The sequence below is a fragment of the Pangasianodon hypophthalmus genome, chromosome 19, assembly GCF_027358585.1.
Source record: "Pangasianodon hypophthalmus isolate fPanHyp1 chromosome 19, fPanHyp1.pri, whole genome shotgun sequence".
Classification (NCBI taxonomy): Eukaryota; Metazoa; Chordata; class Actinopteri; order Siluriformes; family Pangasiidae; genus Pangasianodon; species Pangasianodon hypophthalmus.
In genome coordinates, this window is record NC_069728.1 from 22,199,654 (window position 1) to 22,222,312 (window position 22,659).

Genomic DNA, 22,659 nt, shown 5'->3' on the forward strand with positions numbered 1-22,659 from the left:
GCAGTGTGTGACAGTGTGTGTGTGTGTATGTGTGTGAGACGGAGCAGTGTGTGACAGTGTGTGTGTGTGTGTATGAGTGAGACGGAGCAGTGTGTGACAGTGTGTGTGTGAGACGGAGCAGTGTGTGACAGTGTGTGTGTGTGTGTATGAGTGAGACGGAGCAGTGTGTGACAGTGTGTGTGTGAGACGGAGCAGTGTGTGACAGTGTGTGTGTGTGTGTGTGTTTGTGTGTGTGTGTATGAGTGAGACGGAGCAGTGTGTGACAGTGTGTGTGTATGTGTGTGGGACGGAGCAGTGTGTGACAGTGTGTGTGTGTGTGTGTGTGTGTGTGTGTGTGTGTATGAGTGAGACAGAGCGGTGTTTGACAGTGTGTTTCTGCCCCCTGCTGTTTCAGCATGAGAAATACACCAGCCAGCTGCAGATGGAATTAAAATCCTCTGAGCTGAAGAAGAAAGAGCTGCAGGACGACAGGACGAAGACAGACAGGTCGGAACGCAAGAGTCTCACAGGTAAAAGAGAGACAGAGACAGTATAAATGGTATAAATTGTATAAATGGCCAGTTTTGCTTGGCCTAAGACAAAATTCAGTAGTTGACAGACAAATCTTTTCTTCCTCACATATTTGTACCCCAAAATAAAAGTCTCCAGAGAAAAGGTCTCATTACAACTCCTGAAAACATTACCTACAGCTAGAAATAGAGGTTGCAATCTACAACAATTCATAAAAGCATGAAAGATGGTTTCTCTGTCAGAACAGAAAGGACATGTAGAAGTAACCTCAGGGTTTAGAACTGAGATAAAAGCATTGACCGTGACAGCACCATGAAGAATTCTCCATTGCAAATCACCTGTTCTCTTGGTCAACGGTGGTTTATACAAGGATCTCCACTCAGGTTTTGTGTTTTGATTAAAAACATCACGCCAGGGAGTATCAACTTTCCCATTTAAAACCTTTTTGCTAAAAACCAAAACACTGACTCAGAGTAATAATGTTGTGTTCAATCAGCAACCTACTAAGTCCAGGGAAAAAGGAACTGTCTGTTAGGTCCAACCGGGAGCCACAGATTAAAGGCTCCTCCAGTAACCAATGAAGAGAATGTGAGTTTTCTGGTCGTTGAACAGCAAAGAGACTCCAAACTTTGAAAATGTTCTTGTAAAAAATTGGCAACGTGGAGGTGTCCAGTTTTAGGGGATCCACTAAAAAAAGTGCTTTGTCCAGCCCCAAACCTGCAAAACTACGTAAAATCAGGCATGAAACAGCACGCCAGCTAAAACGTGATGGTCCATCCAACAGTCTTTGCACAAACTGCAGACGAAAGGTTGCAATTCTGCTCTGGAGATGAATTAGTCCTTGACCACCTTCCTCCTTGGGCAAGAACAGAACATTTTGTGAGACCCAATGTAATTTATCCCAAAAAAAGTCCACCAGGGTAGCCTGGATTTTTGATAGCAGCTGCAAAGGAGGATCTACACAGGCAAACTTATGCCATAAGGAAGATGCCACCAAATTATTAATAACTAAAATGCGTCCTCTGTATGACAATTTTGGGGACAAAGACTTCCATTTTTCTAGGCGTCCTTTGACTTTTTCTATTAAACCTTCCCAGTTTTTCTGCACTGTTGTGTCATTGCCTAAAAAGACCCCCAAATATTTAAAACCTTCTTTTCCCCAATGTAAACCAGCAGGAAGTTTCGGTTTTCCACTTTTCCAGCTTCCTATCAGTAGTGCTTCACTTTTATTCCAATTTATATTAGCAGAAGATAAAACTTTAAATTTTCCAAGCAATTCAGATAAAACCTGTACATCACTTTGCTTACTGATCATAACTACTATATCATCAGCATACGCTGATAATAAGAAATTGCCATCACAGTTTGGCAAAGATATATCATGAAGTTTCATTCTTATTTGTTGTAACAAAGGCTCTATGGCCAAAGAATAAAGCATACCAGAAAGTGAACACCCCTGTCTGATACCTCTACAGGCTCCAAAAGGAGCACACAAACCACCATTGACCTTGAGAATGCCCTGAACATCACTATAGAGAACTTTCACCTGATCTATAAATTTTTTACAAAAACCAAAGGCTTTCAAAACTCTCCATAAATAAACATGTTCAACACGATCAAAGGCTTTCTCTTGATCCAATGATATTAAACCACAATCTAGATTTAGCACCTTAGAGACATCGAGAAGATCTCTAATCAGGGAAACATTATCAAAGATTGACCTACCAGGGACACAGTATGTCTGGTCAGGATGTATGACCTTGTCCATAACCTCTGCCAACCGATTAGCTAAAACCTTAGAGAGCAGCCTGTAGTCACTGCACAGGAGGGAGACCGGCCGCCAGCACTTGATGTCCGTCAGGTCACCCTTCTTGGGTAGGAGAGTCAAGACTGCTCTGCGGCAGCTCAACGGCAATAGCCCTCCGGCTAAACTGTCATTCAGTACCTCCAGCAAGTCTTCTCCAAGCTCTGACCAAAATGACTTATAGACGTCGACTGGCAGGCCATCCATCCCTGGTGCTTTTCCCAGCTCCATACCTTGGAGGGCCTTGCAGAGTTCCCCCATGGTCAAGGCACCTGAAATCTTTGCGTTAACTTCCTCTGACACTTGAGGAAGATTGTCAAAAAAATCACTATCATGCCTATAATCTGGACTCAGTTCATTTTTAAATAAAGACTCATAAAAAGTCACTGCTCTCTTACAAATGTCTTTGGGGTCAGTCAGCAATACCCCAGATTCAGAACGTAAAGCATGAATAACCCTGTTCTGTCCATTTTTTCTTTCCAAACTGAAAAAAAACCTTGAGGGTACATCCATCTCATTTACACTTAAAAAACGTGACCTGACCAGAGCACCCTGTGTTTTAACCCCTAGTAGATCAGACAACTGAGTCTTCTTGTTTTTTATAAGATACTCCACATCACTTTGATTCCCAGGCAAGTGAGCCAATTCTTGCAATTTTAAAATATCAGTCTCTAAGGTGTTCAAAGTCAGGGTTATCTCTCTAGTGATATTCTGGGAGTATTGTTGACAAAACTGTTTTATCTGAACTTTCCCAAAATCCCACCATTGCTGCAGTGTTCTAAAAGAATTCTTTGTAGTTTTAAAAACATCCCAGAAATTTTTAAAACTTTCTTTAAAACACTTATCACCCAATAAAGTGGTATTTAGATGCCAATAAGCACTCTTTGGCTTAATAGAGTTTAAAAAGATACAACACTGCACCATACTATGATCTGAAAGACATGATGGGATAATAACACAACTCTGAACAATACTACCATGATGTTTAAAAACATAAAACCTATCCAGTCTTGCCAATGAAATCGTGTTATCACGAACATGAGTCCAAGTGTATTGCTTTTGTTCTCCAAATATCAATTAATTCATGTGTTTTTGTTAGCTGAACAAGACGTTGACGTGAAGGTAAATGGGGTTCAATGTGATTTCTATCCAAGTTGGACTCTGTGCAATTAAAATCACCACCCAAAAATAAATATTCATCAACACCAACATTTTGTAAAACAGAGCACAAAGTATTTAGAAATAGCATTCTTTCAACAGCTGAAGTTGGTGTATATACACAAATAAAAACAAATACGACATTTTCAAAAGAGGCTCTTACTTTCAAAAGTCTCCCTTTAATAACCTCTTCAATCTGATAAGAGCGTGGGCTGAAACTCTTAGCAAAAAGAATAGCAACTCCACCACTCAGTGAAGTATTGTGACTTAGAACAGCAATCCCATTCCATTCTACTGCCCAATCAGCAGCATTATTAACATCAGTGTGTGTTTCCTGTAACAGAGTGACATCAATTTTTTTCTGATAAATTACTTCAAATAATGAAGCTCTTTTGTGCATATCTCTAGCACCATTCAGATTCAGGGTAGCAACATTAACATGACACATACTTAAGGAAAAGAAAAAAATCTCTGCCCACAGGAACATTCTATCACAATACGTGGCATTAGGCTTTCTCACTGTCCTCATTACTGAGCTCAGAGTTAAGTTTGCTCAATGTCTTTTTCAATCGATAAACCTCTTTATTTGTAAAGGAGCCCTCCATCATGAAGCACCTTGTTTTCTCAACAAACTGCTTTATGTCAGGAAAGTATTCGTTAATGCGCACTCCTCTCTTATTCTTCGTAGCTCTGAGGAACAGTTTAATGTCATCTACCTCATAATGACGTCCAGAAAAATCACTCTGAGAAAGACTAACACTCGAATCAGAAAACTCACTGTCACTTTCCATTTCATCCTGATCACTTGGCTCGGTTATATCTGCTTTCTTTGCATGTCTAACAGTCGGAGCTTTACCAGACTTCTTTCTTTTTAATGGGACTTTAAAATCTGCCTGCTCTGTTTCCATTCGACTGTCATCATGTACATTACTCACAGTAGATTGCAAGTCATTGTTGAAAGCATCGTTTAAAAGGATATCTGTCTCAGTAACGGCTATCTCCGCCTGAACATTAGACACTTCTACACCAGAAACTGTGTCTTCAGGTGCTAATTCTTTAGCATCAGTTGGTGTGATCACAGGTAAAGCATCATCATTCTTATCCTTCACTACTCCTATCCCTGATACACCCGGGGCCTCGTCTGACGGTCCTGCTTCATCGGGTTCAGCGTTAACTACCACGTCACTTCCGACAGCGGCAACGTCACCATCAGCTGACGGGTCGTTTGAGTTTTTTGCGGGACAAGCACGGATTAGATGACCAGATTGCCCACAATTAAAACATTTCATTTTATCAGTTGTTACGTAAATAATGTAATCATACTCATCAACCCGAAAGTGCAAGGACACATCTAACTCAGCATCGTCATTCATAATCATGTAAACAAAGCGCCTAAACGAGACAACATGCTTCAGAAAAGGCGATTCGCTACTGATGGGGATCTTTTTAATAGGAGAAACCAGTTTACCGTAACGAGACAAAGCTTTAGCTAACACTTCATGGTATAAATTGTATAAATGGCCAGTTTTGCTTGGCCTAAGACAAAATTCAGTAGTTGACAGACAAATCTTTTCTTCCTCACATATTTGTACCCCAAAATAAAAGTCTCCAGAGAAAAGGTCTCATTACAACTCCTGAAAACATTACCTACAGCTAGAAATAGAGGTTGCAATCTACAACAATTCATAAAAGCATGAAAGATGGTTTCTCTGTCAGAACAGAAAGGACATGTAGAAGTAACCTCAGGGTTTAGAACTGAGATAAAAGCATTGACCGTGACAGCACCATGAAGAATTCTCCATTGCAAATCACCTGTTCTCTTGGTCAACGGTGGTTTATACAAGGATCTCCACTCAGGTTTTGTGTTTTGATTAAAAACATCACGCCAGGGAGTATCAACTTTCCCATTTAAAACCTTTTTGCTAAAAACCAAAACACTGACTCAGAGTAATAATGTTGTGTTCAATCAGCAACCTACTAAGTCCAGGGAAAAAGGAACTGTCTGTTAGGTCCAACCGGGAGCCACAGATTAAAGGCTCCTCCAGTAACCAATGAAGAGAATGTGAGTTTTCTGGTCGTTGAACAGCAAAGAGACTCCAAACTTTGAAAATGTTCTTGTAAAAAATTGGCAACGTGGAGGTGTCCAGTTTTAGGGGATCCACTAAAAAAAGTGCTTTGTCCAGCCCCAAACCTGCAAAACTACGTAAAATCAGGCATGAAACAGCACGCCAGCTAAAACGTGATGGTCCATCCAACAGTCTTTGCACAAACTGCAGACGAAAGGTTGCAATTCTGCTCTGGAGATGAATTAGTCCTTGACCACCTTCCTCCTTGGGCAAGAACAGAACATTTTGTGAGACCCAATGTAATTTATCCCAAAAAAAGTCCACCAGGGTAGCCTGGATTTTTGATAGCAGCTGCAAAGGAGGATCTACACAGGCAAACTTATGCCATAAGGAAGATGCCACCAAATTATTAATAACTAAAATGCGTCCTCTGTATGACAATTTTGGGGACAAAGACTTCCATTTTTCTAGGCGTCCTTTGACTTTTTCTATTAAACCTTCCCAGTTTTTCTGCACTGTTGTGTCATTGCCTAAAAAGACCCCCAAATATTTAAAACCTTCTTTTCCCCAATGTAAACCAGCAGGAAGTTTCGGTTTTCCACTTTTCCAGCTTCCTATCAGTAGTGCTTCACTTTTATTCCAATTTATATTAGCAGAAGATAAAACTTTAAATTTTCCAAGCAATTCAGATAAAACCTGTACATCACTTTGCTTACTGATCATAACTACTATATCATCAGCATACGCTGATAATAAGAAATTGCCATCACAGTTTGGCAAAGATATATCATGAAGTTTCATTCTTATTTGTTGTAACAAAGGCTCTATGGCCAAAGAATAAAGCATGCCAGAAAGTGAACACCCCTGTCTGATACCTCTACAGGCTCCAAAAGGAGCACACAAACCACCATTGACCTTGAGAATGCCCTGAACATCACTATAGAGAACTTTCACCTGATCTATAAATTTTTTACAAAAACCAAAGGCTTTCAAAACTCTCCATAAATAAACATGTTCAACACGATCAAAGGCTTTCTCTTGATCCAATGATATTAAACCACAATCTAGATTTAGCACCTTAGAGACATCGAGAAGATCTCTAATCAGGGAAACATTATCAAAGATTGACCTACCAGGGACACAGTATGTCTGGTCAGGATGTATGACCTTGTCCATAACCTCTGCCAACCGATTAGCTAAAACCTTAGAGAGCAGCTTGTAGTCACTGCACAGGAGGGAGACCGGCCGCCAGCACTTGATGTCCGTCAGGTCACCCTTCTTGGGTAGGAGAGTCAAGACTGCTCTGCGGCAACTCAACGGCAATAGCCCTCCGGCTAAACTGTCATTCAGTACCTCCAGCAAGTCTTCTCCAAGCTCTGACCAAAATGACTTATAGACGTCGACTGGCAGGCCATCCATCCCTGGTGCTTTTCCCAGCTCCATACCTTGGAGGGCCTTGCAGAGTTCCCCCATGGTCAAGGCACCTGAAATCTTTGCGTTAACTTCCTCTGACACTTGAGGAAGATTGTCAAAAAAATCACTATCATGCCTATAATCTGGACTCAGTTCATTTTTAAATAAAGACTCATAAAAAGTCACTGCTCTCTTACAAATGTCTTTGGGGTCAGTCAGCAATACCCCAGATTCAGAACGTAAAGCATGAATAACCCTGTTCTGTCCATTTTTTCTTTCCAAACTGAAAAAAAACCTTGAGGGTACATCCATCTCATTTACACTTAAAAAACGTGACCTGACCAGAGCACCCTGTGTTTTAACCCCTAGTAGATCAGACAACTGAGTTTTCTTGTTTTTTATAAGAGACTCCACATCACTTTGATTCCCAGGCAAGTGAGCCAATTCTTGCAATTTTAAAATATCAGTCTCTAAGGTGTTCAAAGTCAGGGTTATCTCTCTAGTGATATTCTGGGAGTATTGTTGACAAAACTGTTTTATCTGAACTTTCCCAAAATCCCACCATTGCTGCAGTGTTCTAAAAGAATTCTTTGTAGTTTTAAAAACATCCCAGAAATTTTTAAAACTTTCTTTAAAACACTTATCACCCAATAAAGTGGTATTTAGATGCCAATAAGCACTCTTTGGCTTAATAGAGTTTAAAAAGATACAACACTGCACCATACTATGATCTGAAAGACATGATGGGATAATAACACAACTCTGAACAATACTACCATGATGTTTAAAAACATAAAACCTATCCAGTCTTGCCAATGAAATCGTGTTATCACGAACATGAGTCCAAGTGTATTGCTTTTGTTCTCCAAATATCAATTAATTCATGTGTTTTTGTTAGCTGAACAAGACGTTGACGTGAAGGTAAATGGGGTTCAATGTGATTTCTATCCAAGTTGGACTCTGTGCAATTAAAATCACCACCCAAAAATAAATATTCATCAACACCAACATTTTGTAAAACAGAGCACAAAGTATTTAGAAATAGCATTCTTTCAACAGCTGAAGTTGGTGTATATACACAAATAAAAACAAATACGACATTTTCAAAAGAGGCTCTTACTTTCAAAAGTCTCCCTTTAATAACCTCTTCAATCTGATAAGAGCGAGGGCTGAAACTCTTAGCAAAAAGAATAGCAACTCCACCACTCAGTGAAGTATTGTGACTTAGAACAGCAACCCCATTCCATTCTACTGCCCAATCAGCAGCATTATTAACATCAGTGTGTGTTTCCTGTAACAGAGTGACATCAATTTTTTTCTGATAAATTACTTCAAATAATGAAGCTCTTTTGTGCATATCTCTAGCACCATTCAGATTCAGGGTAGCAACATTAACATGACACATACTTAAGGAAAAGAAAAAAATCTCTGCCCACAGGAACATTCTATCACAATACGTGGCATTAGGCTTTCTCACTGTCCTCATTACTGAGCTCAGAGTTAAGCTTCCTCAATGTCTTTTTCAATCGATAAACCTCTTTATTTGTAAAGGAATCCTCCATCATGAAGCACCTTGTTTTCTCAACAAACTGCTTTATGTCAGGAAAGTATTCGTTAATGCGCACTCCTCTCTTATTCTTCGTAGCTCTGAGGAACAGTTTAATGTCATCTACCTCATAATGACGTCCAGAAAAATCACTCTGAGAAAGACTAACACTCGAATCAGAAAACTCACTGTCACTTTCCGTTTCATCCTGATCACTTGGCTCGGTTATATCTGCTTTCTTTGCATGTCTAACAGTCGGAGCTTTACCAGACTTCTTTCTTTTTAATGGGACTTTAAAATCTGCCTGCTCTGTTTCCATTCGACTGTCATCATGTACATTACTCACAGTAGATTGCAAGTCATTGTGGAAAGCATCGTTTAAAAGGATATCTGTCTCAGTAACGGCTATCTCCGCCTGAGCATTAGACACTTCTACACCAGAAACTGTGTCTTCAGGTGCTAATTCTTTAGCATCAGTTGGTGTGATCACAGGTAAAGCATCATCATTCTTATCCTTCACTACTCCTATCCCTGATACACCCGGGGCCTCGTCTGACGGTCCTGCTTCATCGGGTTCAGCGTTAACTACCACGTCACTTCCGACAGCGGCAACGTCACCATCAGCTGACGGGTCGTTTGAGTTTTTTGCGGGACAAGCACGGATTAGATGACCAGATTGCCCACAATTAAAACATTTCATTTTATCAGTTGTTACGTAAATAATGTAATCATACTCATCAACCCGAAAGTGCAAGGACACATCTAACTCAGCATCGTCATTCATAATCATGTAAACAAAGCGCCTAAACGAGACAACATGCTTCAGAAAAGGCGATTCGCTACTGATGGGGATCTTTTTAATAGGAGAAACCAGTTTACCGTAACGAGACAAAGCTTTAGCTAACACTTCATCACTTAAAAACGGTGGTACATTGGACAATGTGACTTTCTTTGATGGTGCAGAAAGTGGAAGCACAAAGGTAAAAAGATCATCAATAACAATCCCTGTGTCAACTAGTTCGTTAGCCTTTTCAGTAGTGCTGAGAAATATAACCGTAGCGTTATTCATCCTGGAGGCAGACAATATGTTTTCATGCCCAACAACATCACCCACTGCCAGGCAGCATTTCTCTACACTGACCCCGGACGCCGCTTTCACTCCATGACGCCGGGTCAGTGAACTCAAACACTGCGAGCGCGGGGCCGGCATGCTCCCGAGAAAACAGGTAGCACGCGGCCCAAAACAACTGCACCGTAAACCAAAAACACACAAAAACAACTAACAGAGAGAGACAGACAGACAGAGAGAGACAGACAAACAGAGAGAGAGAGACAGACACAGAGAGAGACAGAGAGAGAGAGAGAGAGAGAGAGACTGAGACAGAGAGACAGAGAGAAAGAGTCAGACAGAGAGAGAGAGAGACAAACAGAGAGAGAGACAGACAGACAGAGAGAGACAGACAGAGAGAGAGTCAGACAGAGAGAGAGTCAGACAGAGAGAGAGACAGAGAGAGAGAGAGAGAGACTGAGACAGAGAGAGAGAGAGACAGACAGAGAGAGAGGGAGAGAGAGAGAGACAGAGATACAGAGAGAGAAAGACAGACAGAGAGCACATCCTCCTCCACTGTGAAAAATATCAACACCAGAGAGAGAGAGAGAGAGAGAGAGAGAGAGAGACTGAGACAGAGAGAGAGAAACACCTTCACCAAAAACATCACACGCAAAATTCCACATTTCTGAAACTTAACAGATGAAGAGAAATTAAGAATCATTCTGGGAGAAACACTGCAGCCTTCACTGCAAAGTATGTATTAGAATGTGAGAGTCTGAGGGACAGCGAGACACCGAGTGTCCTGCACACACCCTGAACACACACACCCTGTTCACACACACACACCCTGAACACACACACCCTGAATACACACACACCCTGAACACACACACCCTGAACACACACACACCCTGAACACACACACCCTGAATACACACACACACCCTGAATACACACACACCCTGAACACACACACCCTGAACACACACACTCCCTGAACACACACACACCCCGAATACACACCCTGAATACACACGCACCCTGAACACACACACCCTGAACACACACACGCCCTGAATACACACCCTGAATACACACACACCCTGAACACACACACCCTGAACACACACACCCTGAACACACACACGCCCTGAATACACACACACCCTGAACACACACACCCTGAACACACACACACCCTGAACACACACACCCTGAACACACACACACCCTGAATACACACACCCTGAATACACACACACCCTGAACACACACACCCTGATTACACACACCCCGAATACACACACCCTGAATACACACACCCTGAATACACACACCCTGAATACACACACCCCAAACACACACACCCTGAACACACACACGCCCTGAATACACACACACCCTGAACACACACACCCTGAACACACACACACCCCAAATACACACACCATGTTCACACACTCACCTGTCAGGTTCTTGTTCTTGTTATTGTTGTTGTTGTTTGCTTTATGTATATATATATATATATATATATATATATATATTACTGTTCCTGTTTATAATGTTTGTAATGTTTAAATATGTGTATATATGTGTTTTTTTGTTTTGTTATGAATTTTGGTTTAATCTACTTGCACTATTTGCTTTGGCAACAATGTGATTTATAACATTCATGCCAATAAAGTACTGATGAACTGAACTGAACTGAACTGAGAGAGACAGACAGAGAGAGAGAGACAGAGAGAGAGAGAGACAGAGAGAGAGAGAGACAGAGAGAGAGAGAGAGACAGAGAGAGAGAGTCAGACAGAGAGAGAGAGAGAGAGAGAGAGAGAGAGAGACAGACAGAGAGAGAGAGACAGAGAGAGAGAGAGAGAGAGAGAGAGAGAGAGACAGAGAGAGAGAGAGACAGAGAGAGAGAGTCAGACAGAGAGAGAGAGAGAGAGAGAGACAGACAGACAGACAGAGAGAGACAGAGAGAGAGAGAGACAGACAGAGAGAGAGAGACAGAGAGAGAGAGACAGACAGAGAGAGAGAGACAGAGAGAGAGACAGACAGACAGACAGAGAGAGACAGAGAGAGAGACAGACAGACAGACAGAGAGAGACAGAGAGAGAGACAGACAGACAGACAGAGAGAGACAGAGAGAGAGAGAGACAGACAGAGAGAGAGAGACAGACAGAGAGAGAAATGTGTTTTAGAATTATTAATTGATTAATAGTTTGATAGCTGATATTATTGTTTTTCTGTTTGCATTAATTCAGCAATCTGTGTTTCTGTGTGTGTTTGCCCGTCTGTGTGTGGGCGTGCATCTGTGTGTGTGTTCATGTGGATGCGTGTGTGTGTGTTCACATGTGTTTTTGTGTGTGTGTGTGTGTGTGTGTGTGTGTATATGTACACAGAAGCGTCTATGTGTCGTCCCACTCCTTTGTACGGTCAGCCCTCATGGTGGGGAGAAGAAGACTCAGGAAGGAAAGATTTCATTAACGAAGGACGTAAAACAGAAGAGAGTCGATCAGGTACGTTCCTCAATTAACACCTCACTTAACACACACTCCTTAATTAACACTTCAATTAACACACACCTCAGTTAACACATCAGTTATCACACACTTCTGAGTTAACACTTCACTTAACACACACTCCTCAATTAACACATAGAGAGAGCAGAACATCTAAACCATCATGATAAATCATTAAAAATATAAGAATTCTGTGTTTTCTAAATGTGTGTAGTAGGCTTGGGACGACTGACGATAATATTGGGAATCGCGGATGGTTTCAGCTGTTGCGATAGCTGTCAAGTTTTAAGACGATTTAAACGTCTGTGGGTTTGCATGGTGTCTGCAGGTTTAACATAAAAAAACTGAAGTGTTGTATTACATAATGCTTGTTTCATTTACCCCTGATTTGTATTGTATATGAAGCTTAATAACCTGCTGTCTGACTTCAGAGCAGAGCAACAAACCATCTTTTTCTGGTGGATCTTTTTCTTATCTTCTCGTGTCCATGCTGCTGAGCAGATAAAGCTGTGAACGTCTTCACTGTCAAAACATGACCATGGGATTAAATAAAACAAAAATGAAACAGTGTGTTGTTTATCAGGGTGACTTCACTATACAACGATTCAATGAGTATCTCTGCTGCTGTGCTACAGAGCACATGATGCACACGTAGTTTATATGTAGTTTTATTTAAATTTAATACAGAACTTAGTTACAGCTAATGTCTCATTACATTTGTTTACAGTCCTGACTGCAGTTTTGCAGAATTCCTGACCTTGTTAATGGGTAATTTATAAAAGAAACCTAAACTCTATTGCAATTCCAGCTACAGCCGACTCGTAATCAGTTTCTGGTATTGTTTCTGCTGTAATGACGTAACATTTTCACAACACACGTTACATAAATCTGGCCACATAGACATGTATTCTGTTGCTTGTTGACAGAAGTCCTGAAGGAAGCAGAAGTGAACGGCTCTCTTCAGGAATTTCGTGATGGCCAAAGCAAGCCTACGTTCCTGTACCACAGAGAACCAAGTTACTTTGAAATTCCCACCAAGGAGATTCAAACACACTCCAAATTTGCAGAAATGGAGTTGAATGACATTCCCACTAAGGACACAGATGCTTTACCGAAATCCACTCCACCTGTTTACCAGAGCCACGCCTCATTCACCATCGAGTTCGATGAATGTACACCGGGAAAAATTAAAATCAAAGACCATGTGACAAAATTCTCATCTCGCCAGCGCAGTAAACAGCCAAGTGCTAAAGTGACCAGCGCTGCACCCACTGAGGTCCAGTCTCCAGAGAGCAAGGTTGCTGATTGGCTGGTTCAGAGTGATGTCGGCATGATGTCATCAAGGCGGCCGACCAGCGATGATGTCTACAGCACCAAGAGTGACCTCGCGATGCACATCAGGACGCTCAAAGGTCATTTAATTTCCTTTTATGTTATTTCAATCAGTATTGTTTATACAGATCATCTGAGGTGGTCGATGATAACGATTTTTAAGTTGATATATATGCTGTATATGTTGTAGAAATTGTATGTATGTATATGTATTGGTTATACATATGTCAGTAAAATGTGTCTGCACTCATTGATGTAGGCCACCATCATGAAGATGGCACTCAAAGTGACTCTGAAGATCCTGTAATAAAAGGAAAAAGGAGTAAATCTCATCACTCAGTCCAATCAGAGGAATCAAATGTGTCAAAAATATTGGAACCATCTGATTCTTACAAACCTCAATCACCACCTAAAAATATTCACGACTTCTCCAGTGTTCGTGAAGGAACTGGAGTAGAAGAACCTTCACCTTCAACTCAAAGCCAGATGAAATGTGGGAATCAGGAACCTCTAAGCCAGCAGGCCTTTATTATTGAATTTTTTGATGATAATCCACGTAAGAAACGCTCCCAGTCTTTTACCCACAATCCTGTGCATGGTGATAATTATTCAGCTCTCAAAGCGAAACTGGAGCGGCGTAAAGGTGCTGAAAGGCCTGCATCTGTTCATGGAAATATTCCTCCTACACAACAGATCACGGTCCCTCTAAAGGGCTTAAGTCATGGCGTTCATCAAAGATCAAGCTCACTAAAGAGGGAGAAAACGGAGGATATGATGAGCAAGGGTGGCACTTCCCCTTCGTCTTCGGGCACTTCCTGTTCCATCACCTCCTCGTCCTCTCGCTCTTCTCCAGCAATCACCATCAAACCTTTTGGCAGCATTGGAAAGAAATCCAAACTTGCTCAAGAATTTGTTAACGAGTTTCTTAACGAACCCTCACCACCGATGTCAGCACCACCAGTGATGATGTCACCATCGCACACTCATCTTCCGTCTCCGGAGGACACACGTGTATGTGCACCATCCTCCGTGTCTTACCCGGCCTCTCCATCCCAGATACACACACACCATCTGCCCCAAACGCTTCTTCCTGCTTCTTCTCCAATTTCTGTCCCCTCTGTCCCTCCATCTGTGGGTCCAGATTCCAGCATTTCAACGTTACCTCCATTTTCTCCTTTACTGGGCACTGAGGCAGATTCTAAAGCCCTTAGAACACACCCTAAAGGCACAGGGGCAATTCGTACGGAGGAGGAGGACAGTTTGAGTGATGCTGGAACTTACACTATTGAGACTGAGTCTCAGGATAAAGAAGTGGAAGAAGCTCGCAGTATGATCGATCAGGTAAAAATCAGAAACATATGCAGTAACACACAAAGGTACACCACAAAGATTTTATTTAATAAGTTATCAAAAACTATTACACACAATGAATAAAACCTATTTTTACATGTTTTACAGGTTTTTGGAGTGCTGGATGCTCCAGAATACAGCGGAGTTTACAGACCAGTCATCAGTGAGCAAGATGTATTAAACCAAACCCAAGCTGAAATCATGCACACATCAGCAGAAGATCTTAAGGATCTTAACTCCAGCATCAGTGGAGATCCAGAAAGCTTTCTACAGGTATTTGTGACAATGTCTATTGTTAAAAGTGTGAAGCCAATTGAGTATTTATCATTCAAAACTTATGGATGTATTCAGAGTAGAGCTCAGTGTGTGGTGAGGATTTAATACTGAAATGAGACACGTCAGTATTCAGACCTCAGACATAACTACAGACCTAAGCGCTAGTCAGAAGTTATGTGAGAATTACGCATGCGGGGGCAGAGTTGATCTAAAACAGAGTGTTGTCTCAGTTACATGCAATTCTGATATTAAACTTAAGCACATTTTCTTGTGTGATATTGGCTCAGGTGAGGAGCAATATGAAGTCCAGTGCCACTGTCTGACAGTTTGATGTAACCACAATATGTCACACGGAAATGTAATTTTTGCTCTAAATTCGTGTGATCGTTATATCGGGGTGCTAGTTTTTTCTCTCTAATTTTCTTTTAACTGGAGCTACCTGATCTAGTGTGTAGCGGAGCACTGACTCTAAGCATTCAGTCACTTGATCAAGTTCTGTGGGGTCAGACAGTGGTCCAGTCATGGTTGATAACTCTGGGAGATTATTGATAAAACTCTGTGCAGTAGCTGATGTGAATGTACGTTTGACGCAGTAGCAGGGAGAAGTGCATATGTTATGATTAAGACACATTTTAAATGAGATGATGGAAGGATCTTAGATAGCTTCAGACTGGGTTTGTGGGACTTCATATTCTATATTTAATATAAATGTCAGTATTAATTTAAGAGTGAGTCCACCATAATGAGTGGGTCCTATTACGTTCTGATTAACCCCTACTGAATCTAGAGTCTAAATCTTAAGTCTTTCCTTGTGATTGTTGTGATGTAAATGTTCTTTATTAAATTTAGGCACATTCTGACCTGAGTGGACCTAAGTGGGTGTCTCAGTGGGCAAGTTTAGCAGATACTTACAGTGACTCTGGAACTGCAGTGGCACCTTTAGGAAGTCCGCCACAAGGAACTGTTTCACACAGAGGTGAGGTATTTAACACTCCTATAGTGTTCACTACTTAGTGTTCGTTACTTCCTTTACCCTAAGGCATCACTTTAAATCAGTGTGTTTTATAACATTATTATAGACACAAATCTAATGTAATGTTAACAATATAACCATTTCAGATTTAATTATCAGGGAATTCTGTCGTGCCAATTTTGTGTTTGCAGATGTCAAGGCAGTACTGAGCCAAAGTGTGGATCATTCAGAATCAGAGTGTACTCAGAGCTCCAAAACCAGACGTCTTCTTCCTCAGGTTCCTTCGGCAGGAGAAAAGCAGGAGATTAACACTCCCTGTATCCTGATCCGGACTGAGCCGAGCGTGGAGTACGATCCATCTGAAAAAGTTTCTAGGACATCACAGCCGGATTCCACTCAGAGGTTAAAGGTTCAGGAAGATGTGGATCATGATAGCCTGAGTGACACCAGTCGTTCTGATGATAGCTCAATCCTGGACAGGAGCTCAAAGAGTCAAGAGCAATACAGAATGACAGCATCCTTAATATCTGAAAACATCCAGCCAAAGTCAACTTCTTTCTACATCGGCTCTGAGGAGGGCTCCTACAAATCAGATGCTTCAAGGAGTCCGGTTCTTTCTCAAACTGAGCGGGCTCCTTCTCCCAAGATGCCTCCAACTACTGTCCTGATACGACACCTGAGTAGCCATGAGTCCAAGCGAGCTGTAAAGCCAAACTCATCAGCACCAAATCTCCAAACCCATAACAAAGATTCTGTTCCCACCAAAGAACCTCCATCATCCTCTTTCGTTCGCCAGGAGAGCTTCACCAAAGATCGACCAAGTGACAACATCCAGGTTAAAAGGTTGCCTCACATCTCTAGTCATCCCACTTTACGGGATTTAGGGACCCTAGGAAGTGAACGAGAAACTTTATCAAAGGAAAACAAGCAATCCACATCTTCTCAAAGGCAGAAAAAGGGAAGTTCTCTTGGACAGGCTGAAGATTCTCTTTCTGGTGAATCAGATGTGGACACAGCTAGCACTGTGAGCTTAGTGAGCAGTAAAAATGTGCCTGTTAGCACAGTTAAGAAGCATATATCTTCTAGTGCACATCGTAAGGATAAATCCTCTTCAGGTTCGTCTTCTCAGGAGAAGTCCAGACAGCCAACAGCTCGGGAGCGACTTTCAGAAAAACGTCGTAGTCATGCAATTACGGAAAACAGCGCAGCTAAATCTGAATCCGCGCGTCGTCTCCATTTACGCCGCAGCACCGGAAACAGCGGCTCGTTAGATTTTTCTGACAATCAGCAGATTCACAGCCAAACTGAAACCGCCTCTTCTGATCACGAATCAACATCACGACCTTCTAGTCGCAAGAAACTCTCAGTGTCCCTGCAAAACCAAGATTCAAACAAATCCAATAAAGCAGCTCATCAGGTTCTCACTCGGTCCAACAGTCTCTCAGCTCCCAGACCGACACGGGCCTCCATGCTGCGCCGCGCTCGACTTGGAGAAACATCCGATAATGAAGGCACAGAAACGGATCGAGCATCTCAGGGTTCAGAACACACAAAACCCTCCGGAGACACCAAAAAACTCTCAAGATTGGACATTTTAGCGATGCCACGCAAACGCACTGGATCTTTCACCACTCCCAGTGATAACGAATCACTGAACAAACAAACTCACAGCCGTCCTTCTGATGCTACCACTAATGGGCGGAGATTGTCCACAAGTGAAACAAAACCAACCAATAAAATTTCTCCAACAGCAGAGAAACCTTTGTCCAATCACACACGCACTAATCAGACTAAACACGCTGGCACAAGCAGTGAGTATGACACAAACACATCCTGTGTACATCATGGGTCATAAATCTGAGTACACATCAACAGCTGTGTTCACTTTTTAGTGATCAAACACTAAGTCCATCATTTTCCACAGTTTAAACTAAGGCCACTCATTAACACTGAGATACACTAATTTGTGTTTATTTATTAGATGCTAGTGTTTGAGTTAGCTAGTGTTTAATTTAGCTGTTAGCATTTGTGTTAACTAGCAGTTGGATTAACCCCTAGTGTTTGGGTTGCTACCACCATTTGGGTAAGCCACCAGTGTTTGTGTTAACTAACATACTTTTTCGTAGCCACTAGTGTTTTGCTGCTTTACTAGCATTTTGGGTTTTGGTTTGGATTTGTGGTTAGTTACAGATTATGATTATTAGATTATTATTAGACTATTATAAATTTATCAGTAGCATTTACTATTAATAGTTATTGGTTATTGGGGTAGTTGTTTTTAAAATTATTTTTTTAAAAATATTTATTGCTAATAAATAAATTTAAACAGTAAAAATACAAGAGTAATTCTGTAACATGAATGCAAATATTTAAAAACTATATTTTTTCATTTTCTAGATTTTCATCTCAGTGTTCTGCTGCTTGTTCTTCTGCAGGTTCTCATCGGAGACAGAAAGGTTCTGATTATTCCTCCACGTCAGAGGAAGAGCGTGATGTCAGCTCTAAAACTAAATGCTCTCACACTTCAACCTCGACTCAGACACAAACTCCGCAGAGAATTATTCCCACTCGGCTGGACATAGAGGACGATGAAGCACAAAACGAGCACTACCAGAACTGGACCAATCACAGTGCAGAGATCGCCAGGTCAGATGAATAATTCACTACTGATTTATTACACTGAAGCTGAACGCCGATTAACAGCAGCTCCCTGCTCTGTTCACTAACACAATAAATGATTCAGTCTAGTGTGTGTTGTACAGGCTGAGTCAGGACTTGGCCAAAGATCTTGCTATTCTCGCACGTGAAATCCACGATGTAGCCGGAGATGCTGACACACACACACCTGCAGCGACGGGGTACAGCACTCCACCTGGCTCTGTCCCACATACACCTGCGTCCACTATCTCCGCCCGAGAGGAGGTGGGACCAGCGCTCAGATATTTACTGAATTATCACTAAACTGAAATTAATTACTTAATCTGAAGAATATTTTCAAATAAAATAAAAGTGATGTAAAGTGTATATTTTATGTCTTTGGTTGTTGTACTTAAAAAAATTTATTTTGTAATTGTTAGTTTCTTCTTTCATCTTTCCTTGCTTAGTCTACCGTAATGCTTTGCTCTAACACAGCATGAGGTGTGTCATATCACCCCTGCTTTAGCATCACTACACTAGCTGTGTTTCAATTAAAATTACTCAGTTATTCAAAATTAATTAGTTTAGAAAGTTCTTTATGCATGTAGAATATTTATACATCTCTAAATGTCTGAGCGGCTGTGTTCCAAATCCAGCTTTAGAGTAATGAGGTGTTGCCTTACTGAACACTAGGGGAAGTGTCTGAGTGTCTTGATCTGCAGCTAATTTCACGATAATGAATGACTTTTTTATTTCCTACACATCACAGTTTGAACTGTACGTTGATTACATTAAGTTTCTGTGTTGTGTTGTTATGTGTATTTCTGCTGCAGTTGGTGCATCACATCCCAGATGCCAGTCTGAGTTATCAAAAAGTTCCTGCAGGTTCCCCGAGTCCAGTGGATCAGGACAGTGACGGAACCAAACGGCGTCCTTGGAACAGAGAAGAGGTTTTTATAACTGATGAAGGAAATTTATACAAATGCATTTAACATTGATTAAGTAAATGAGTGTTTTTGCTGCAGGTGATTTTAGACAATCTGATGCTGAACCCAGTGTCGCAGCTCTCACAGGCCATCAGAGAGAACACAGAACAACTCACTGAGAAAATGAAGTGAGACATCACACACACTTTACACCACACACACTTTACACCACACACACTTTACATCACACACTCTTTACACCACACACACTTTACACCACACACACTTTACACCACACACTCTTTACATCACACACTCTTTACATCACACACACTTTACATCACACACACTTTACACCACACACTCTTTACATCACACACACTTTACATCACACACTCTTTACATCACACACACTTTACACCACACACACTTTACACCACACACTCTTTACATCACACACACTTTACACCACACACACTTTACACCACACACTCTTTACACCACACACTCTTTACATCACACACACTTTACATCACACACACTTTACACCACACACTCTTTACATCACACACACTTTACATCACACACTCTTTACACCACACACACTTTACACCACACACACTTTACATCACACACTCTTTACATCACACACACTTTACACCACACACACTTTACACCACACACTCTTTACATCACACACTCTTTACATCACACACACTTTACATCACACACTCTTTACACCACACACACTTTACACCACACACACTTTACACCACACACTCTTTACACCACACACTCTTTACATCACACACTCTTTACACACACTCTTTACACCACACACACTTTACACCACACACTCTTTACACCACACACACTTTACACCACACACACTTTACACCACACACACTTTACATCACACACACTTTACACCACACACACTTTACATCACACACTCTTTACACCACACACACTTTACATCACACACTCTTTACATCACACACACTTTACATCACACACTCTTTACATCACACACTCTTTACACTACACACACTTTACACTACACACACTTTACATCACACACACTTTACATCACACACACTTTACACCACACACTCTTTACATCACACACACTTTACACCACACACTCTTTACATCACACACACTTTACACCACACACACTTTACATCACACACTCTTTACATCACACACACTTTACATCACACACTCTTTACACCACACACACTTTACACCACACACACTTTACACCACACACTCTTTACACCACACACTCTTTACATCACACACTCTTTACACACACTCTTTACACCACACACACTTTACACCACACACTCTTTACATCACACACACTTTACATCACACACACTTTACACCACACACACTTTACACCACACACACTTTACATCACACACACTTTACATCACACACACTTTACACCACACACACTTTACATCACACACTCTTTACACCACACACACTTTACATCACACACTCTTTACATCACACACACTTTACACCACACACTCTTTACATCACACACACTTTACACCACACACACTTTACACCACACACTCTTTTAACCACACACTCTTTACATCACACACACTTTACATCACACACACTTTACACCACACACTCTTTTAACCACACACTCTTTACATCACACACACTTTACATCACACACACTTTACACCACACACACTTTACACCACACACTCTTTACATCACACACACTTTACACCACACACACTTTACACCACACACACTTTACATCACACACACTTTACATCACACACTCTTTACATCACACACACTTTACACCACACACTCTTTTAACCACACACTCTTTACATCACACACACTTTACACCACACACACTTTACATCACACACACTTTACACCACACTCTTTACATCACACTCTCTTTACACCACACACACTTTACACCACACACACTTTACACCACACACTCTTTACATCACACACACTTTACACCACACACTTTACATCACACTCTCCTTACACCACACACACTTTACACCACACACACTTTACATCACACACTTTATATGATGAGATGATGGAGAAGATGGTGTAAGGAATTTTAGTTTCTTCTCATTGAGTAAGGGATTTTAGTTTATTCTCAGATAATGGAACTCAGTGATGTGTGTGTTTATTGCAGATCTTTATTCCACAATACCACAGATGTTTGGGAGGAGATTGAAGCAAAAATTAATGCTGAAGATGAAGTCCCTATAATTAAAACTTCCAACAAAGTAAGAAGTTCACTTATCACTGAGATTAACATCATTTCTATATTATCATGATGGATGTTTATTTTAGATTGTACTTTAATCATTATTTTTGTTTTCTTATTTTTTCTGTTTTTTTTATGTTTTGATTTGTTAAATGTAAAACGCATGCATTAATAATAGAAAAATAATATGAAAAGCTAATATAATTCATCATAAACAACAATGATTAAAAAGGAAATTAATTAAAAATTCTGCTGGAAAATAAATAAATCTGTAGAAGAAAATAATACACATACAGGACAGTAGGAATTTTGGGCTCAAAATGTGTTAACACTACAAACTTCATATTACAAACTTCCTGACATTAACTTGTGGAAAAACATTCACAGTATTTGATGTGAAACAGGTGAAGAGGAGAGAGATTAACGTGAAACCCACAGATGTTTAACTAAACTTCATGTTAGTGGGTATTCTGCGTGAGACTGTTGTTGTGTAGTTGCTGTTGCTATGAATTTGATTTAATGCAATCTGGCTTTCTTGTCTCTTCAGCTTTTATTCTTCGCATTTATCTGCTGCTTTAACCCAATCAGTGTCTTTCACTTTAATTCCAAACGCTGAAGTTAGATATGAGTTTATATTTGAGTTAATAATAATTTGTGTGCTGCAGGAAATCTCATCCATCCTGCAGGAGCTGAGGAGAGTCCAGAGACAGCTGGAGGGTTAGACACGACACTTTCACATTATTCTATTTAGTGCTTAGTGTTTACACGTGTTCAGATTTGGTTCAAATGCCTTAACTGTTCTCTATTTCTGAAACTCCTCAG

General features: G+C 40.9%; 1 protein-coding gene across 3 annotated transcripts in view; it reads left to right on the top strand.

The window, feature by feature from the left end:
- Nucleotides 1-22,659, top strand: part of cep170bb (centrosomal protein 170Bb) — a 38,943-nt gene that overhangs the window by 11,116 nt on the left and 5,168 nt on the right. For 2 of the 3 annotated variants that reach the window (XM_034313673.2, XM_034313674.2), the window contains exons 6-18: nt 395-509; nt 11,949-12,065; nt 12,995-13,480; nt 13,660-14,741; nt 14,859-15,023; nt 15,876-16,002; nt 16,191-17,810; nt 18,435-18,645; nt 18,762-18,921; nt 19,470-19,586; nt 19,662-19,750; nt 21,763-21,856; nt 22,503-22,554. In XM_034313673.2, coding sequence (XP_034169564.2) covers nt 395-509; nt 11,949-12,065; nt 12,995-13,480; nt 13,660-14,741; nt 14,859-15,023; nt 15,876-16,002; nt 16,191-17,810; nt 18,435-18,645; nt 18,762-18,921; nt 19,470-19,586; nt 19,662-19,750; nt 21,763-21,856; nt 22,503-22,554 — 4,435 coding nt within the window. The remainder of the gene's footprint in view (nt 1-394; nt 510-11,948; nt 12,066-12,994; nt 13,481-13,659; nt 14,742-14,858; nt 15,024-15,875; nt 16,003-16,190; nt 17,811-18,434; nt 18,646-18,761; nt 18,922-19,469; nt 19,587-19,661; nt 19,751-21,762; nt 21,857-22,502; nt 22,555-22,659) is intronic. The other variant, XM_053242225.1, reaches the window with a different exon arrangement.